The 17,343-nt window shown below is 39.1% G+C and overlaps 1 protein-coding gene across 3 annotated transcripts in view; it reads left to right on the forward strand.

The window, feature by feature from the left end:
* The window catches only part of arhgap20 (Rho GTPase activating protein 20), a 108,635-nt gene that overhangs the window by 62,394 nt on the left and 28,898 nt on the right, over positions 1–17,343 (forward strand). For all 3 annotated transcript variants that reach the window (XM_041807031.1, XM_041807032.1, XM_041807033.1), the window contains exons 3-9: positions 5,023–5,199; positions 7,853–8,002; positions 8,600–8,641; positions 10,531–10,615; positions 10,757–10,834; positions 12,345–12,411; positions 13,214–13,432. In XM_041807031.1, coding sequence (XP_041662965.1) covers positions 5,023–5,199; positions 7,853–8,002; positions 8,600–8,641; positions 10,531–10,615; positions 10,757–10,834; positions 12,345–12,411; positions 13,214–13,432 — 818 coding nt within the window. The remainder of the gene's footprint in view (positions 1–5,022; positions 5,200–7,852; positions 8,003–8,599; positions 8,642–10,530; positions 10,616–10,756; positions 10,835–12,344; positions 12,412–13,213; positions 13,433–17,343) is intronic.

Consider the following 17,343-nt stretch of genomic DNA (forward strand, 5'->3'; position numbering starts at 1 on the left):
TCATGAAGTGACACAATGGCCATGTTCAGGAGGAGAACTATAAAACTTTTATCGCGTCTTAAACAGGACCAGAAATTTCTAGGGTTTTTGGGACCTGTTTTCCTGAGGTTCCCCATCATCTCTGATACCAAACCTCGCTTCTTTGATTCCTCCTGCAGATTAATTATTCATGCTGTGACATTAGTATTCTGTGTTGTGTGGTTCATTGTACACCAACTCCTCATTGTGTTCCTAAAAGTCAACAATTCTCCCCACACTGCGGTGCCTTCAACAAAGGTGTCCATGTATTTGTGGGCAGGCCGAACGCTCGATTTATCAACATCACACGGAGCACAATGGAGCCATTAGCTGCTCATCCATCAGACCCAAAGCAGAACGGCTCAGCTGTCAATCAGACATTCAGGAGGGAGGGATGTGTGCCGAATACGAAGATGTCGTCCTTTTTGGGGCAGGGAGACGTGAAAGGAGCGTTTCCAGGAAGGTTTGTCCGATTGTGTGAGTGTGTGTGGGCTCTTTTGACAGGAGTGTTTCAAGGATCTCCTCATAAAGAACAGAGGAGGATGTGTTGATGAGCTTTACGGGAACTAAGACTTCTGCTCTGTAGTGGTGTTACTTCCACTTCAACTTAGACTGTCACGAAATCAGCATTTTAAACTTTGATATCATACAAGTAAGAATCAAATCATATTATTACCTGTTTTGATTCCACAGCAAGTTCTTCTGTTATTGTTTTTAATGACCAAACATTGGAGGCAAAAATGTGTGAAACAGTGTCACCACCAATGCTCTGGCCATCTGTTTACATTTTTATTTGACACCAAAAGTACTTGATTATAGAATTTGCCTACCCTTTTAATGGGCCACTCCTGCTCTTTTCTATCACTTCTTCTTGAGTACTTGAGTATTTAAGTACTTACACCCATTGCCCAGACTGACGCTTGATTTTACCAGGGGTATTTCGACTGAGATACAGATAAATCTCTTGCAAAGAAACGCTACCCCTCTTAGCCTGTATTTATGGGCCCTGGAATGAATTAAACCCAACATCATTTTTAAAAGTTTGCAGCTTTAACTAGGCTTCTGAGTTGTTGTAATGACATAGATCTGTTCAGATGAGATTGCAATCACCGCAACACAGAAGCATGTTTAATACACCCGGCCTATTTGTTGTCTATTATAATTTGAGTATTGAGGATGAGGAGCAGATGCACAGACATCACTGAATGTGTACTGAATATGCAGAGTTTTGTGGGGCTTTTAATTGAAAATACTTTTAAACTCAAGAAACAAGACCATGGTGATATGGAACTGGGCAGTGTGAATTTAGTCGTAGCCCAACTCTAACCTAGGATAGAAACTGGCTCAGGCAGAGCCAGGCTTACTTGGAGTATTTCCACTGAGATACAGATACATCTTTTTCTAAGTAGTCCTGGTAAGAGCTTAAATCAGATCCAGATTTGAAGCCCGACCCTATCTCTCTTAGCTTGTCCTGTCCAATTAACTGTATTAATAGGCCCACGAAGGATTTAAACTCGTCATTTTTGAACAAGTTGGCAGTTAAAACTAAGATTCTGAGTTCTCTGAAGGACATAGATCTGATCAGATGAGAACACAACACAAAAGCATGTATTGTAGACCTGGCCTACTCACTGTCTGTTATAATCAGAGTAGAAAGAATGAGGAGCAGATGCACAGACACCACTGTGCACTGAATGTGCAGAGTGACTTGAATTTTTGGGCCCAATGTAAACTCTAGTCTATAGGGCTGGGGATCCAGGTCTGGGTTTCAGGCTTGTGCAGCACCTCTAACCTCTAGAAAGCAGCAAAAAGTTTCACTTTAGGAACAATAGGCAAGCAACAAGTAGAAGTAAATTAGCAGTATCCAGAAATAAATTATGCTGATCAACTGATCCTTAATTCTGGGGTGAAAAGATCAAAATAGTGAAGCAAAAACAGTCAGAGTTCTTTTTCCAGAACATTTGTACTCATGATGAGTCCATGAGACTGAGAGTTACGACTCCTGAGAACAAAAGATGTGTGTATGTAATAAGGCTTTATTAAGAAGAATACCAATGCTCCATCATTTTTGTTGCATAAGAAAAAACGACTCAAACTGGACACAATGGAGTGTGGAGGGGGGTTGCAATAATAAAATGGCCTTTCCCTTGCAAGGGAAGAAACCCATTTACGTCAATAGGAAAAAGAAAACTCTTTGGATTCGATGATAGATCTGATGGTAATAATAAGGATAATCCCAGGCTCAAACTGGAATGAGAAACAAAAGGGCCAAGACTAATATCAGCGTTGTGTTTCTGTCTCCTACAGAGAGCGCTTACTGTCATGTTTAGAGATTCATCAGACCGTCGAGCTTTGACGGTGCTCTGAACTTTGATGAACTTCTTTGGAGAAATGCGGATAAAGCCGAGCGGAAAAACAGCTACACTTGCCAAAGAAAACTAGATTTACGTGATGTTGATGTTTAATTTCATGACAAAGAAAGACAGAAGTGCTTAATTTATAGCTGTAAATGTGTTATGTCAGTGTTTTCAAAGGGCTGTAAAGTCATTTCATACTACAACACATAGAAAGTGGTTTCATTTACCAGAACAATAGCTATTTATCTCTCAACTGTTGACTGTCTTATTGTCTTAAGACATGATGCCCTGTGTACATCATATAGTCAAAGTCAGAATAACCAGTCATCTTAGCCCATCTTTTATCCACTTTCTCAAGGTATTAATGAGTTTCTGATTCCTGGTCCTGCAGGGCAATGTATCCCGCAGAGCATCAGCCTTTAATTGGCTGCATTCATCACTTTTAATTGAATTCACCCAGCCCTCTTTTTGGATTTATTTCTGGATGACACTCAAAGAGAGACAAAAGGGGAAGAAATCCAGCATGGACGTCTGTTCTATGTTAATTAATTACATAACCCATCACTTACGCAATGGAGCTTTGAGGTTTGTTGTGCGTGAGACTGTCCAAACTTGTTCATCTTCCCAGTAAGATTTGGAGTTTATTGAAGGGTTTAACAACAAAAACCCAATCTGTTAGGGTTGTAGATACTCAAGAATGAGAAAATAGAATTTATGTCCATTAAGGACAGGGTGAGTGCATGTTTGTGTACATGAAAGAGACAAACAGGCAGAGAAAGAGATAGAAAATGTGCATGTGTGCGTGTAAGAGGAGATTTTGGACTTTTATCTTGGCAGAGACGAGTAAACAGGAAAGGATGGAGCGCTCAAAGTATTTCCTCTTCCTCTAAAAAAGAAAATCCCCGCCTTTTCATGTGTCCATCAGGGGCACATATTGATAACAGGGGAGCATACAGACTCAATAAAGACAAAAATGTAAGATATTTCTGTCACAGGCAAGAAAGAGAGTGGGGACTTGTATTCTAAGGATTGTCAACAATTTTATTGAAAGAAGAAGAAAGTGGGAGATTTGGCATTTTTGGGGCTAATTTCTGCAGCATAGATTAAAAAGTAAAAATGCAATTATAGAGGGCTCATTAACGGTAAAGCAGAAATAAATTTGAAAGCATTTACAAAGCCCAGGTCCAAAAAAGTTGGGACATTGTTTAAAATGGTAATGATAAGATAAGCACTGATCTATAGATTCTTTTCCACCAACATTAAATTTAATATAGTGCATACTGTTTTTTGAGAACTGACCAAGCCTATATTTTGTTGCCAGCAACATGTTCTTAAAAATGGGACAGGAGCATGTACCATTGTATTACATCACCTTTTCTTTTAATAATAATTTTGTTGAAGTATTGAAAGTGGAATAGTTTCCCATTCTTGCTTGATGTACATCTTAAGTTGATCAACAGTTTCTGTTGTCAAACATTTTCAATGGGAGACAGGTCTGGATTGCATGCAGACCAGTCTGGTGCCTGTACTGTTATTGTGAAGCCATGCTGTTGTAACTCATGAAGAATGCAGCTTGGCTGAAGAAGATATTGTTTGGGTGCAGGAATATGTTGCTCTGAAATGTGTATGGACCTTTCAGTATTAATGATGCTTCACAGATGTGCATGTTACCCATGCTATGGGCACTAATATACCCCCACATATCACAGATTCTGGTTTTTGAGCTTTGCATTGATTACAATCTAAATGGTTCTTTTTAACCAGGAAGACTCCATGGCTGCCATTTCGGTTAACAATTAGAAATGTGGACTCATCAGACCACAGCAGTCTTTAGGTCAGTCCACATCAGATGAGCTTGGGCCCACAGAAGTCAGCAGTCTCATATCATATATCTACTAACCCGTGGAACATTCCAGGTGTTATTTGAACATTCCACAACTTTCCCAGTCAAATCTTTCCCTGATAAGTAAGTAAAATAAAATGTATGTATGCATTTCCTCCCATCCCACTGATGTGCTTTTTAGATTGAGATTTTTATGTCTTTCTTCAGTCTAATACCGAGTTCCATTTAAGGTCGAAACATGAACATTTTTTATGCTGTGGATTTAAGTGGGATGAAATTTTTGGACATTTGGGTCATGATTTCCCATCTGGAGGAGACTGTGGGTTCTGAGGCTCGACAAGCTAAGAATCACTGTCATAGAGCACATAATCTACCAGAGAAAAGGCTCTGGAAAGATATTTGGCCTAAATATTAGATCATACTTACATTTTTGGTATCCTGAAATATATCCTTCAGTTGTAAAAAAAAAACCCACAAGACCTTTTTAGCACAGGTTTAAGCATCCTGCAGTGATGGCTTGTCCTGAAAGTTCACTGTTTCCACTGAATCGTAACTCTTCTTTTGGACTCAGAGCTTCCTAAAGAGAAAATTCTGTGAGCATCTTTCCCCCCCTTGTTGGTTTGGAAAAATTTGGACTATTTCTTGTTTTTTTTAAATTTATAAATACAATTTAAATGGCACCTGTTTGACCCTAAACCACATCCACTGGTGGGGTCGAAACCTGTTGTTTAAGGTCTTGCTTTCAAACAAATGCAGACCACAACTTTCTCCCTGGATATAAATTGTGTATATTTTTCTCCACAGGGAAAGCTGTCTGACGCCGGTCAGCCCAGAGTCCTGTCCTCTGGTCCAGGCTTTCCTGGCTGAGTGTCCAGGCCGCATATTCCTGGGCCACGCCCAAACGCAGCTGAAGACGGGCCTTCAGACCCAGGAGAGACACCTCTTCCTCTTCACGGACACGCTGCTAGTCGCCAAAGCCAAGTGAGTTTCCTTAAGTCTGTTTTCTGAAATGACAGAGTGAAGGAAGGAGCATATGTTTATGTGGTTTTTATTGAGAGCAAGATGGAAAAATGGAGACAGAGAGGGGTAAACAGGAAGTAAATAAAGTGACACAAATTTGAGAAATGAAGCAGCATTTCAACAGTTCCTTATTGTTTGTTTTAACTTTGAAAAGGTTTCTAGGACTGGTTAGGTTACATCTATCCTTCAACTCTTCTTACCTTACTTGCCTTCCTCTTTCACTGCTCCCTCCCTAATTTTCTCCCCAGTATATAATTATTTCCCAGCCAATTAAACCCATATGAAGCCTGGCTCAGATCAAAGCCACACTGGCCTGCCTTGAGCCCTAAGTATGGGGCTCCCCACCCACACTCTGCAGCACACATAGACACGCACTCAAAAATAGAAACTTAAAAAGCACATGCATGTTTTTGAAGTCCAGAAAACACACAAACATGCACTAATGTCCGCATGTCAACATACAGACATGTAGAAACGGAAACAGACAGTGTATTTACTGTACATACCCTTAATGCAGAAACAGCAGGACGTCTGTGGTCATGTGCCCGTGGGCGGTGCTGACCCTTCCTGCACAGAGAGCATATGCTATAATTGGTTTTATTACATTGTGGCTGAACACAGGCTGAGTTAAAGGAATGTTGCTGGTATGTGTGTGTCTGACACAGAGAGAGGGAGAACTTAATTGATGTGTCTGAGTTTTGAGCGCCTTTATAACTGTGGGATTGCCACATGTGTGCATTTGGAGTTTTTCGTGCTTTAATGACAGATGCAGGGGTTGATAAATATGTCATTTAGTCTTAAAAACGCTGGAAATAGTTGGAGCTTTTTATCATTCTTATCTATATTTTGATTTCTAGAAGAATTTCAATATGTTAAAGGTTTGTGGAGAAAACTTAGGGGACCTCAATATGAACCTTGTGGAACACCTCAACAGAAATTCTGATTATATATTATATAGATATACTGACTGAGCAATTACTTCGTAAATGTATAATCTAAGATAGGTAACAGGTTCATTATTTAAGACTTTTGGTCTGAATACAAAGAAAACAGTTACATCTGAGGGGTTTTGAAGTTTTAAGTCATTTTAGCGTTATGGTGGCTGGTGCATTTTTTTCAAGGAGGGTGCATTTTTTCACAAATGGACAGGGATGTCTATCTTATTTTGTTAACTTGCATGCAAACACATAATTGAGATTGCCTTTGACAGGCTGAAATGTATTGCAGTACATAATTGATAACTGACCCTAAATTCCCCCTCCCTATTTTGTGGGAGGAACAGCTGCTGCACTGTAATTTTAATTGTTTATTGATAAAATTCTTTCAGCAAGCTAGGTGAAAGAGGTAATTGATCTTGAGAATTAATATGAACTGATATATATTTTTGTAACTTGGATCAATTATGTCTTGCATCTCTTGTTATGGATTTTCACTTTTAATATTTGTGCAGCACATATCATATATCTGTTTGTTTTGTTTTTTTTTCTCGTAACTCTGTTGTATTGTACATGTCATTTTTGTTGTTATGCCTAGTGATCTGGTTGATTATCTGCCACATGACCATGTAAATTGAGCACACCTGTGCATGCCCGTTTGATTATGCTGGGCGAATCTGAAGGAGCTACAGGCAAAACATGTTGTTCACTCATAATAAAGTTTAAGTAAAGTCTATCTCAGAGTGCATCTGATTATTTCTCTTTATTAACTTAAGAGAATACGAATATAACTTAACAGTGTTACATAGAAAGAATAGTTTCTTATGTTGTGAAACACAAAAGCACAAACTGTACATTTTAGAAGAAATGCCTTTTAATTATTTTTTTCAGATAGAATTTGTAATTTAGAATCAGTACTCCAATCAAGTGTAAATTAACAATTTATTTAGCGAATAACATAAAGAAATACCCAAGATCCCCTAAACATTTCTTTTTAAGGTGTTCCACATGGCACCTATTTAGATCCCCTACATTTTCATTCTAACTTTGAATTTACTTCAAATTGCTTTTCCATAAACCTCTTGCACATGGCAATCCTTTAAGAAATCTTTATATAGGCCAAAATAAAGCTCCAACTATTTTAAGCACATTTAAGACCAGATGGCACATTTATCAACCACTATGTCTGTTATTAAAGCAGGAAAAACTCCAATGCACACATGTGGCAAACATGAAAACTCTTCTTGGTAATCAACAGTTACAAAAGCACACAAATACACAGACACATCATTTAACTTCTTTTTCTTCCTGCACATATCAACATGCATTCTTATGATGATCTGTGAACTTTGTCAAGAAAAATAGATTAAAAAAAGATTGTTTCACAGATGCTTAGTTTCTCAGCTTCTCTTCCCAAATGCTCAGCAAATCAGGAGGGGCTTATCATGACCCAAGCACTCATTTACACTCATAAGCACTCATAAAAGTAGGCCCATTTAGAGATATTGCAAGCTTTTCTTGTAAATATTAAGTTCAAGTTCCACCAGAATAAAGGCAATCTGTTGTGTTAAACCATACATTATTTAAGCATGCTGTGCAATAAGTTGTGATTGCATTTCTTCTATTGTCTTGTTTCAAACACAAAGAAGGATAAAATGTACGAAATTGTATCTTTTTAGGTCTCCGACTCACTTCAAGGTGAAGTCTCAAGTCCGAGTTTGTGAAATGTGGACTGCCAACTGCATGGACGAGGTGTGTGAGGGCAGCACAAATGCAGACAGAAGCTTCGTCATGGGCTGGCCGACCTGCAACTATGTGGCCACCTTCAGGTACACCGATTCATCCGGTACAACACTAAAGAAAATTAATACCTGCAGGGGGAAATGACTGACAGCAACAATTCAGTGTAACTACTTCCTGTTATGTAACTTCATTGAGTGCATCTGCTTGAATTGCATGACAGTTAATCATGCCAAGCACGCGCTACATATTTCTCTGAGTCTTTTCGGTGTACATCTGAAGAGTACAGCATGTTCTGGGGTGCAAACGCACACTATAGAGGGAACTGAAGACTCAACAAGTAACCACAAAATCCCTGAACCTTCATGTGTGAAGGCCATTTTGTGTCATAAAGCTACATAATCCGACCACAGTAAGACTAGAGTAAATAACCACACACGCACAACAGGCACGAACATGCAGCACAAATACACCCTGCATAATATAGTTGCAACTTCCTGGATGTTGTACACATATTTATACTAATTCACAACCGCTCGTTACAGTTTCCAACACCAGGAATCCAGTCATAACTAGGGGAGGGGATGTCTGCGGTTTTAGCCAACAAGAGTTACATAACAGCCAAAATAGACGCTTACTTTAAACATGATTTTCCTCTGATTGTGTTTTATCACTCTCCTCCTTAGCTCCGAGGAACACAGGGACAAGTGGCTGGCGCTCATCAAGAGGTAAATGTTTGGTTTAAGTCTCGGTTAATTTCTTCTGTTTAGTTTCTTGTTCATATTTCAAATGAAATTTCCCTTACGGGGCAGGAAATATTTGATTTGGATGGGAGGTTATGAAATAGAAGCCAGTGAGGCATTATGGATGTATTTATAAGATGTTTTTGGCTTTGCAACTAATTTCTTTGACAGTATTCCCATTATCTCTTGTTATTTTACATCATAATTTTAACTACTGAGGTTATCCTTCCAATTTAAATCCTTTTTTGCCTATGTAAGCCTGACTCAAAAAAGGCCGTTAAAATGTTCCCATTCTTACTCAATATCACATGTTCTTGTCTCTTCTTATTTTAATGATCAGTAAACCCGGAGAAGAGCAAAAACCATTTTTCCACTAAGAAAATCTTTTATTGCTCCACTTATTACCCATTTAGACTGGATGCAGCATTTCTGTGTCTATCCTGAAAGACTTGTTCCAACTTTTTTGGTACATTCCCTTAAGGTGTGATGCATTGGTTACTAATCATACCTTTGAGACCTCATGCAGTGTTTTCATGTAGATACCTTCAAGAAAGAATGCACTGCACTACCCATGTATTTAAAAATGTTGATATTGAAATCTCTCATAGTGTTAATTCTTCACACTCATTTTTTTACATATTAATGTAGTTTTAACACACATTGAGTTATTTCCATAACTGAAGGTGTAAATTTGAAGTATTTAGAATCTTAATTATCTGCACATTTAATTTTACTTTTCATACTTTATCAGGATAGACAACTTGTATTGAACACTTGTGGCAAAATAAAGTGTCTCCTGGCACATATGGTGCTTAGAAGCAAATGCAGAGCTAGGAAAAAATCCTTTGATTTAACTTGGCACTGTATCCCTTGCTGAAATGCACCGTTAACGACAGGCAGGAAGTGGCTAACTCAGTGGATGCATTCACTCATGATGCTGAAGTGTCCGATTTGAAACAAAAACAACAGAACCAGAAACATGACCAAGGCAATCTCAGCAGCGTATTAAACACACCTAAATAAATAGATACATCTAAAAACAACTGCCCAAGGGCATTATGGGAAACTCTGCCCCTCAGATATGAAATGGCAGTGGGCAATGGAGTAAAAAATACCCTTATTGGGTTAAAATAAATTCTGAAGTGTTAAACACTGAGAGTTCAACACTCTGGTTCTTGCTGTGCAGATGAAGAGTTTCTGTGTGTAGACCTATAAGACTGAACGGTCTCATTCATTTTAAGACACATGATGGACAAACTGCAACGTTATGCTAAAATAAGCATTTGATAGGCAGATGGGATACAAAAAGTGGATTTGTTCTCCACACAGAAAATGTAATACATGAAAAAGTTTTTCTCTAGCTGCTAGCTCTAGCTCTAGCTTTTTTCATGTTGTAGAAAGTCTTATGTGTTAATGGGCTGATAAAGAAATGCTGTCCAACTCTGTTTAAGCTGCCGCTATAGCAATGTCCATGCTGAAATCTTTAATGGCCATCATGATTGCAGGCTTGTAGTGCAGCTAAACCACACCTGTACTGCATTGTTTTCTCAAATGGCATTAATTGGTCTGTTCATTCTCTGACTGGGCACAAGCGTTTCAGCTTGAGGCTTTGTAAGATGGATCCACCCACTGACAGACATGAAATGTGGCCAGTCCATTGGTTTAACAAGCAATAAGCTAAATCTGTGTCAGAAAGGCATGAATCCATTACCGACTGCACCAAGACCCCTGCACATTGTCTTAATTGTACAAAATCATTTGCAGCATTTTGGTGCCAAAGTATTTCCAGTAATATTGTGCAAGAAGTTGCATGAATTTGCAAAGGCTATTGTTACTTAACACTGAGATTTTTCTTTTGTTTTCCCTTTAAACAGTCGGTTAGCTGACGGAAAAGAAAAGGACGACCCTAAGACCATTCCTCTGAAGATCTTTGCAAAGGACATTGGAAACTGTGCATATGTAAGCCTCTCTGATTTCCCTCTTTTATTGCTTCTGTCAGCACAAAGAGTGATATTGTGTTATTGCATGGTTTTACAGTAGTTAATCATTGAAATCAGTGGCAACCCAACCAACTAGAAATTTCCATAATGTCTCCACCAGGCCAAGACTCTCGCGGTCAGCAACACTGACAGCACCACTGATGTCATCCGCATGGCTCTGCTACAGTTTGGCATATCGGTGAGTAACCGCTGCTGATACTAGGCCTCATGTCCAGTGACTTTAATTGGATGTAATGTTCACAAGAGTTTAGGAAAATCAGTGACTTTAAAGAAGCCTGTGATGCAATTTTCTGTTCCAGATAATAGAATTAAGGTTTAATAAAATGATATTATGCAACACTTAATGGCAGAAATCCCTGAAGGCCACCACCTCCTGTTTTGGGTCTTTGCTCTGTATTTTGAGAAGAGGATGCTGAAGGAGAAAAAAGAGCAGATCAAACAATAAGCCAAACAAAACTTAATCTTAGACTAGATTTTACTTGTTAGCTTGAGAAGGACATGCATTATTGAACTTTAAGGGCATAAATTCCACAGATCAAATGATGGTCTTACATAACTGGAAACCAACAAAGAAATCTTTACTTTCAGTATCTTTCAGGTAAAGATGCATTTCAAAGTGCTTAACAAATAGAGTCAGAAGTATAGTTACAATCAAGTATAACAAAATAAAATTATGTTTTAAAGAAAGGTGGACAGCTTTTTCAGGTCTCTTTAGACACGCTCAATAGGGTCAAAGTCAGGTCTCTGGCTGGGCCACTCTAGGACATTTATGTAGTTGTCCCTAAGCCTCTCCTGTTTAATCTTGGCTCTGTGCTTAGGGTCACTGTCATGCTGGAAGGTAAACCTTCGGCCCAGTCTGAGGTCCTGAGTGCCACTGAACACGTTATCGTTGAGAATAACTCTGTACTTTGCTCCATTTTGCTTTCCCTCAACCCTGCACTCTCCCTGTCCCTGCTACTGAAAAGCACCCCCACAGCATGATGCTGCCACCACCATGCTTTGGGTTAAGGATGGTATCAGGCAGGTGATGAGCGGTGCTCAGTTTCCTCCGGACATAAGGTTTCGAACTGAGGCCAAATTCTTCAATCTTGGTTTCATCAGACCAGAAAATGTTTTTTTCTCACAGTCTGAGAGTCCTTCTGATGCTTTTTGCAAACTCCAGGCAAGCTTTCATGTGTTTTGCCACAGCCATAAAGCCCAGATCAGTGAATTGGTTTTCCTTCTTGAACTTTGTCCCAACTCCACACAGGATCTCTGGACCTCAGTCAGAGTGACCATTGGGTTCTTGGGCATCTCTCTTACTAAGATCTTTCTCCCCCGATTGCTCAATTTGGCCAGGCGACCAGCTCTGGGAACAGTCCTAATTGTGCCAACTATTTCCATTTGAATTACGGAGGCCACTGTGCTCTTGGGATCTGAGTCTTGCAACAGTCTTGTCTCTGAACTCTGCAAGCCATTCCTTTGACCTCATGGCTTGGTTTGTGCTTGGTTTTGAGAGGTGTATGCCTTTCCGAATCATTCCCAATCAATTTAATTTACCACAGGTGGACTCCAATCAAGGTGTAGAAACATCTCAGCTAAGATCCAGAGAGATGGGTGCAAGCTGTTATAAATCATGCCAGTGTTACAATGGATTCTGAAATTTGCAGTAGTAATGTGATTAAACTTTTCTCTTTTTCTCCTTGTAGGGCTGCGTTAAAGACCACCGTCTGTGGGTGAGCTCATGTAAAGACGACCCTCCGTATCCTCTCATTGGTGAGTCCACATGTTGTAAACATTATGGTCTAAAAAGCTGCCTTTGCTAAGAAAATTACTTCTCTCTCCTCAGCTATAACCTCAGTCCCTTATGTGGCACCTGTGACAGCTATTTAACCAGTAATGATGTTATATAAGATTTATAAACACAGTAAAGTTAGAAATAAGATAAGCTTATTGATCCCAGTGGATTAGGATAGAGCTGTATTGTTATAGAAACAAGGAATAGCAGATAAGCAGCTACCTGTCAGTGGTGGTACAGATAAAACCTAGAAGCAGGCAGAAAACCATAATGCAAGCAGTTTTAAGAAATAAACTATTCCCAGTACCTCTTTTCCCTTTTTAGATAGATACTTTGGGTTCCTGTGTTGCATAGAAATACAATTTACTCATTGTAAAAAGTTACTAATGTGCATGGTCAGTGGAAGGGTTTTGAATCTGCTCTTGTGCAAGCAAAATTGCTTTCAAATGCATCTTTAAAAATTCTCAAAAGATGTGAAAACTCCCGCCTCATCCCTCCCACCATCAATGCTTTAAAAACAGAAAGTACCAAAGAAGAGGACCTCCACAGCGAGGGTCTGTTCTGTAATCATCAAGGAAAACCTCAACATCTGGGAGCTCTGCTTTTCTGTCATAGCTGTGTTCCTGTGGCATTCTGTTCCTATAATTCTTTGTTCCATAATTCACTCTGAATAACAAACATCAGTCAGAGCTAAAAACAGCTGATCCACAGCAGTAGAATCTTTGTTTGATTTAGGATCAGTTTTATAACTTCATATCTGGCTCATTACCTCTCATGCAGGCCACGAGTTTCCCTTCAGCATCAAGATGAGCCACATCAGAGACGGGGGGAGTGGCAGTAATGGAGGAGGGGGTTTTGGAGGAGGACCTGGGAGGGACCCAACAAGTCCCACAGATTGTCCCGGGGTGCTGCTGCTGGATCAGTGCCTCCCCCCGGACACCCAGTGCCAGTTTATCCTCAAACCAAACAAGGTGATCCAGGGACAGGCTCCACTTTTAGGTAAGACTTGTTTGGTTACTTCAGAACCACCTATCATGTTTAAATGGACCTCTGTTTCTAAGATACGTGAAATTTTCCAAAATCAGTTCAGTCAAAGTGTTTTTTTTTCTTATGCAAGGCCAATTGCATCATGAGTTAAGTTGTCTGCTCATCCATTCATCCATAAAAGCCTTTCTTGGGAATGCAACTTCTTAAAAACACTTCAAACTTTGCACACATGTCCACTATGACTCAGATGAGCTGATTTGATTTTGGAGGTCTTAGGCCAAAGACTTTCACCCTCATGGTCAGCCCTTGCAAAACGCTGCAGTCTTCTTGATCTACCACTGCACTTTCACTGTTCAGTAGGGGTGTAAAGGTACGTGTATTCATACTGAACCAATTCAGTACGGGCCTCTCGGTATGGTACAGACGTGTACCGAATGAAAACCAGAAAACAACTCACTGTCACACTGTCCTGGCAACCACACAACCACAGCAAACGACACTAACAGCCTGAATATTCCCAGATAAAAATGTCCTGTTGAGGAGCACTTTGTTTCCCAGTAAAATACAACAGCGGACAAAGACAACAACAATAGCGCTGACATTATTCTGCAGCTGTGTTGCTAAAAGCACATTGTCCAGCGGACCAATCAAAGCATTTGAAAAAGCTCCACTCATACAAGAGCGTCACTGTAAAGAGGAGGAACAGCAAAGTCTTACCAGCCGGTTATAAATTTCTTATTCTTTAAGATCATTTTTATTATAATAATGGTGCTCCGGCTCTGTGAATCAAATTCATTTTATCTTCACATGTCAGCCTCGAAAGAGGGAGAGACGAATTCTGCAGCTGCATCCTAGGTAGAGATATCCTCAGATTTCACATGGCTATAACCTCTTTATCCGCCAAGATGGGCTGTGAAAAGTTCTCCCAAACTTTGTAGTAGGTCCCATTGATTAAAAAAGTAATCCAGTGCTGAAGTCTGTGTTGAAATCGGCAGGATAGACGCTAATTGTCATATTTAACAAGCTAACGCACGGTAGTATGATGATGCGTTCAAGTTGGCAGGGAAATTTTCGCGTTTAAAGAATGGGTATAAATATGTCAATATATTGATGAAAGTAACATAGTAACTCAAAAATGTATTTATTTAGTAATATTTTTAATCATTGAACAACTTTTGGAAGGAGGTTACAGCATTATTAATATTATAAATGTGATTTAATCAGCCTATTTATTTTAATACAATTTAATTTAAAAATTAAAATGACATTTTATTTATTTGCTTCAATTACCGTACCGGAAACGTACCAAACTGTGACTTCAAAACCGAGGTACGTACTGAACCAAAATTTTTCTGTAGCGTTACACCCCTGCTGTTCAGCAGTCAGATACCTTGCAGAGGCACATAACAGCCAATTCCTTTCGGAAAATAAGTAGAGAACCAGTTGCCTAGTGGTTATGCCCATGCATCCCATGAGGCTATTGTCCTTGAAGCAGGTGACCCGGGTTGATATCTGGCCTGTGGCGCCATTCCTTAACATTATTCTGCACTCTCCCTCTACCCAGTTTCTGTCTCTATCTACTGTCCTATCAAATAAAGGCATGAAAGTCCAAAACTAAATGTTTTAAAAGTAGTTAATAAGTAAATAAGATCAGACACTAACTTGTATAAGACAATCACACTGTAGGGTAGAACCTTTCTCAGCATGGGAAGTGCTCTTGTTTCTGTATTTGGTACAAATGGTCCATATGGAGACCAAAAGCAGGCAGAACACAATCTGTTCCACCTGCTAATGACAAACCAGTTTATCATCTCTATAAAAAAGATAAAAGTGCAGGCAACATTCAAATATAGAACATCATTTCTATTTGAGTAACAAAACCATCCGAAATGCTTCATAAACAGTCAATCCAACCTCTGTTAAACAAAGATTTTTTAAAGTTGTTGTCTTCTCCTCTTCAGGATAGACCTGACAGCCCTCACATCTGACATTTTACAGATCTGAGTCACGATTTTGATATTTCAAGTAATTGTGCCTTTCATGCTGCTAAAGTGGGCCATATTGTAGCTCACATGTAACTATTATCTACTTATGATCTCTAAACAGATGAAGAAGTGCTATTCCAAGAATGGATGAATCAAGAAATGACAGGGTTTATGTTGAATATGTAAATGGCTCACAGAGAGGCAAGCCTTGCCTGGACGTCATTCAACATTAACAGCCGGCTTCACCAGAATAACTGAGAAAATGGCCACCATTCTAAGTATCACATAAGGTTGTCAGATGATTACAATTACAAATTTTAATTCTCCACATCTCCAGTAAACTCAAAAGAACTCAAAAGTTCTTTTACATTCTTCATTTTTATTTTTTAAGTAAGCACATGCGAGAATACACAAATACAATTTGCAACACTTTATGCCTAACCCTTTATCTATTAGAAGTGATTAACTATTTAGATATAATTTATGACCTGAGCTATAAAAACTATATTGATACATTAATAGAGCTTTAGGGCACTTTTAAACTGGGCGTGTGGTGACTGTAACAGATTTTAATTTCCGAGTCCCTGAGTCCACAATCATCAGACACCAGGCTGTTCAATGTGCAAATTAACCTTTGAGAGGAATGTGAGGCAGTCTATGAAACCGCACATTCAGGGCTATTTTGTCTTTGGAAGCATACTTACTTTCACAGTGATACATCTCTGATGATTTACTCCATCAAGATATCATTGAACACCTCCAGCCTTTCCCCTTTTTTTTCCTGGTTTTCGCAACCTATGTCTTAAAACAAAAAGGCTCTTAACAAAGCTGTGAAGGGAGTCAGGAAACTTAATGGTAAGCCACATCTTAACCTATCAGATCTTTATGTTTAGTTGCAGCGAAACACTGAACACTAACTGGACATGATGCAAGCAAGCTTCAGCAACAATATCAGCCCGATTACATTGATTCCTTCTTTAGTATCCTGACAGCATGCAAGCAATGCAGTGTGATACGGCGCCACAGTTTTCCCGTTTCCTATTCCCTATCCCCTAACCCTGTCGCTTGACAGCGTGTGCCAACTACACACAAAGTAAGTGGACTCTAGAAACAAAATCAGCCCAATTACATCCTGACAGCCTGTGAGCAACACATTGCAATGGTTTAGCCCCATCACCCTGTCCTTATTCTCCCTACTCACATTGACATGGGCAAGGAACAAGAAAAAAAGTAGACGACAAGGCATCAGGAGTATATGACCTTGACATTATTTATTACTTTATAGTTGGTGTCTTTAAGGCACGGTATCATGGTTTTATTTAATCAGTTGTGCTTCTTTTAACATTTCATGGTTAGTTTTTAATGCATTTTGCGATTATATGTTGTTTTTTATCTTTGGAGCACTGACTCTGTGTCTGCACAACAAATTTATCATTTTTATTCCCAATAAAGGTGCCTTGCATCCCTACAAAATGCTTCACTTATGATTAACCACGATTAGCAAGTCATTTACACAAACAAAGAAATGTAAAAAGATGCAAATACTGGAATGATTTAAAGAAATAGAAAAAGTGGAGAACTGACAACAAACACCAGAAACAGAAAAAAGGAAACCTCAAACAGAAAGAAACATAAGCACCCTTCTAAACCGCTGTGGTTACACTGACACATATGAGCACAGAGATATCGATCTCATAAATGTTCTGTCTATACTTTAGAGGAGATCAGAACTATAACAGAACATACAGTACAGCCCCAACACTTACAGATGAATGTTTGAACACATTTTGGATTCTCCTCTGCAGACCTGAGTTATGGTTTGTCATGTGCATTGAAGAAAGCTGATATTTTGAACTGGATGATCAGTTCTTGTCATGAAACTTCCTTTAATCTCATTTTTCATGAAACCACAAGAGGAAATATGTGGATGCAGAAGTT

Source organism: Cheilinus undulatus, linkage group 15 (genome assembly GCF_018320785.1).
Source record: "Cheilinus undulatus linkage group 15, ASM1832078v1, whole genome shotgun sequence".
Lineage (NCBI taxonomy): Eukaryota > Metazoa > Chordata > Actinopteri > Labriformes > Labridae > Cheilinus > Cheilinus undulatus.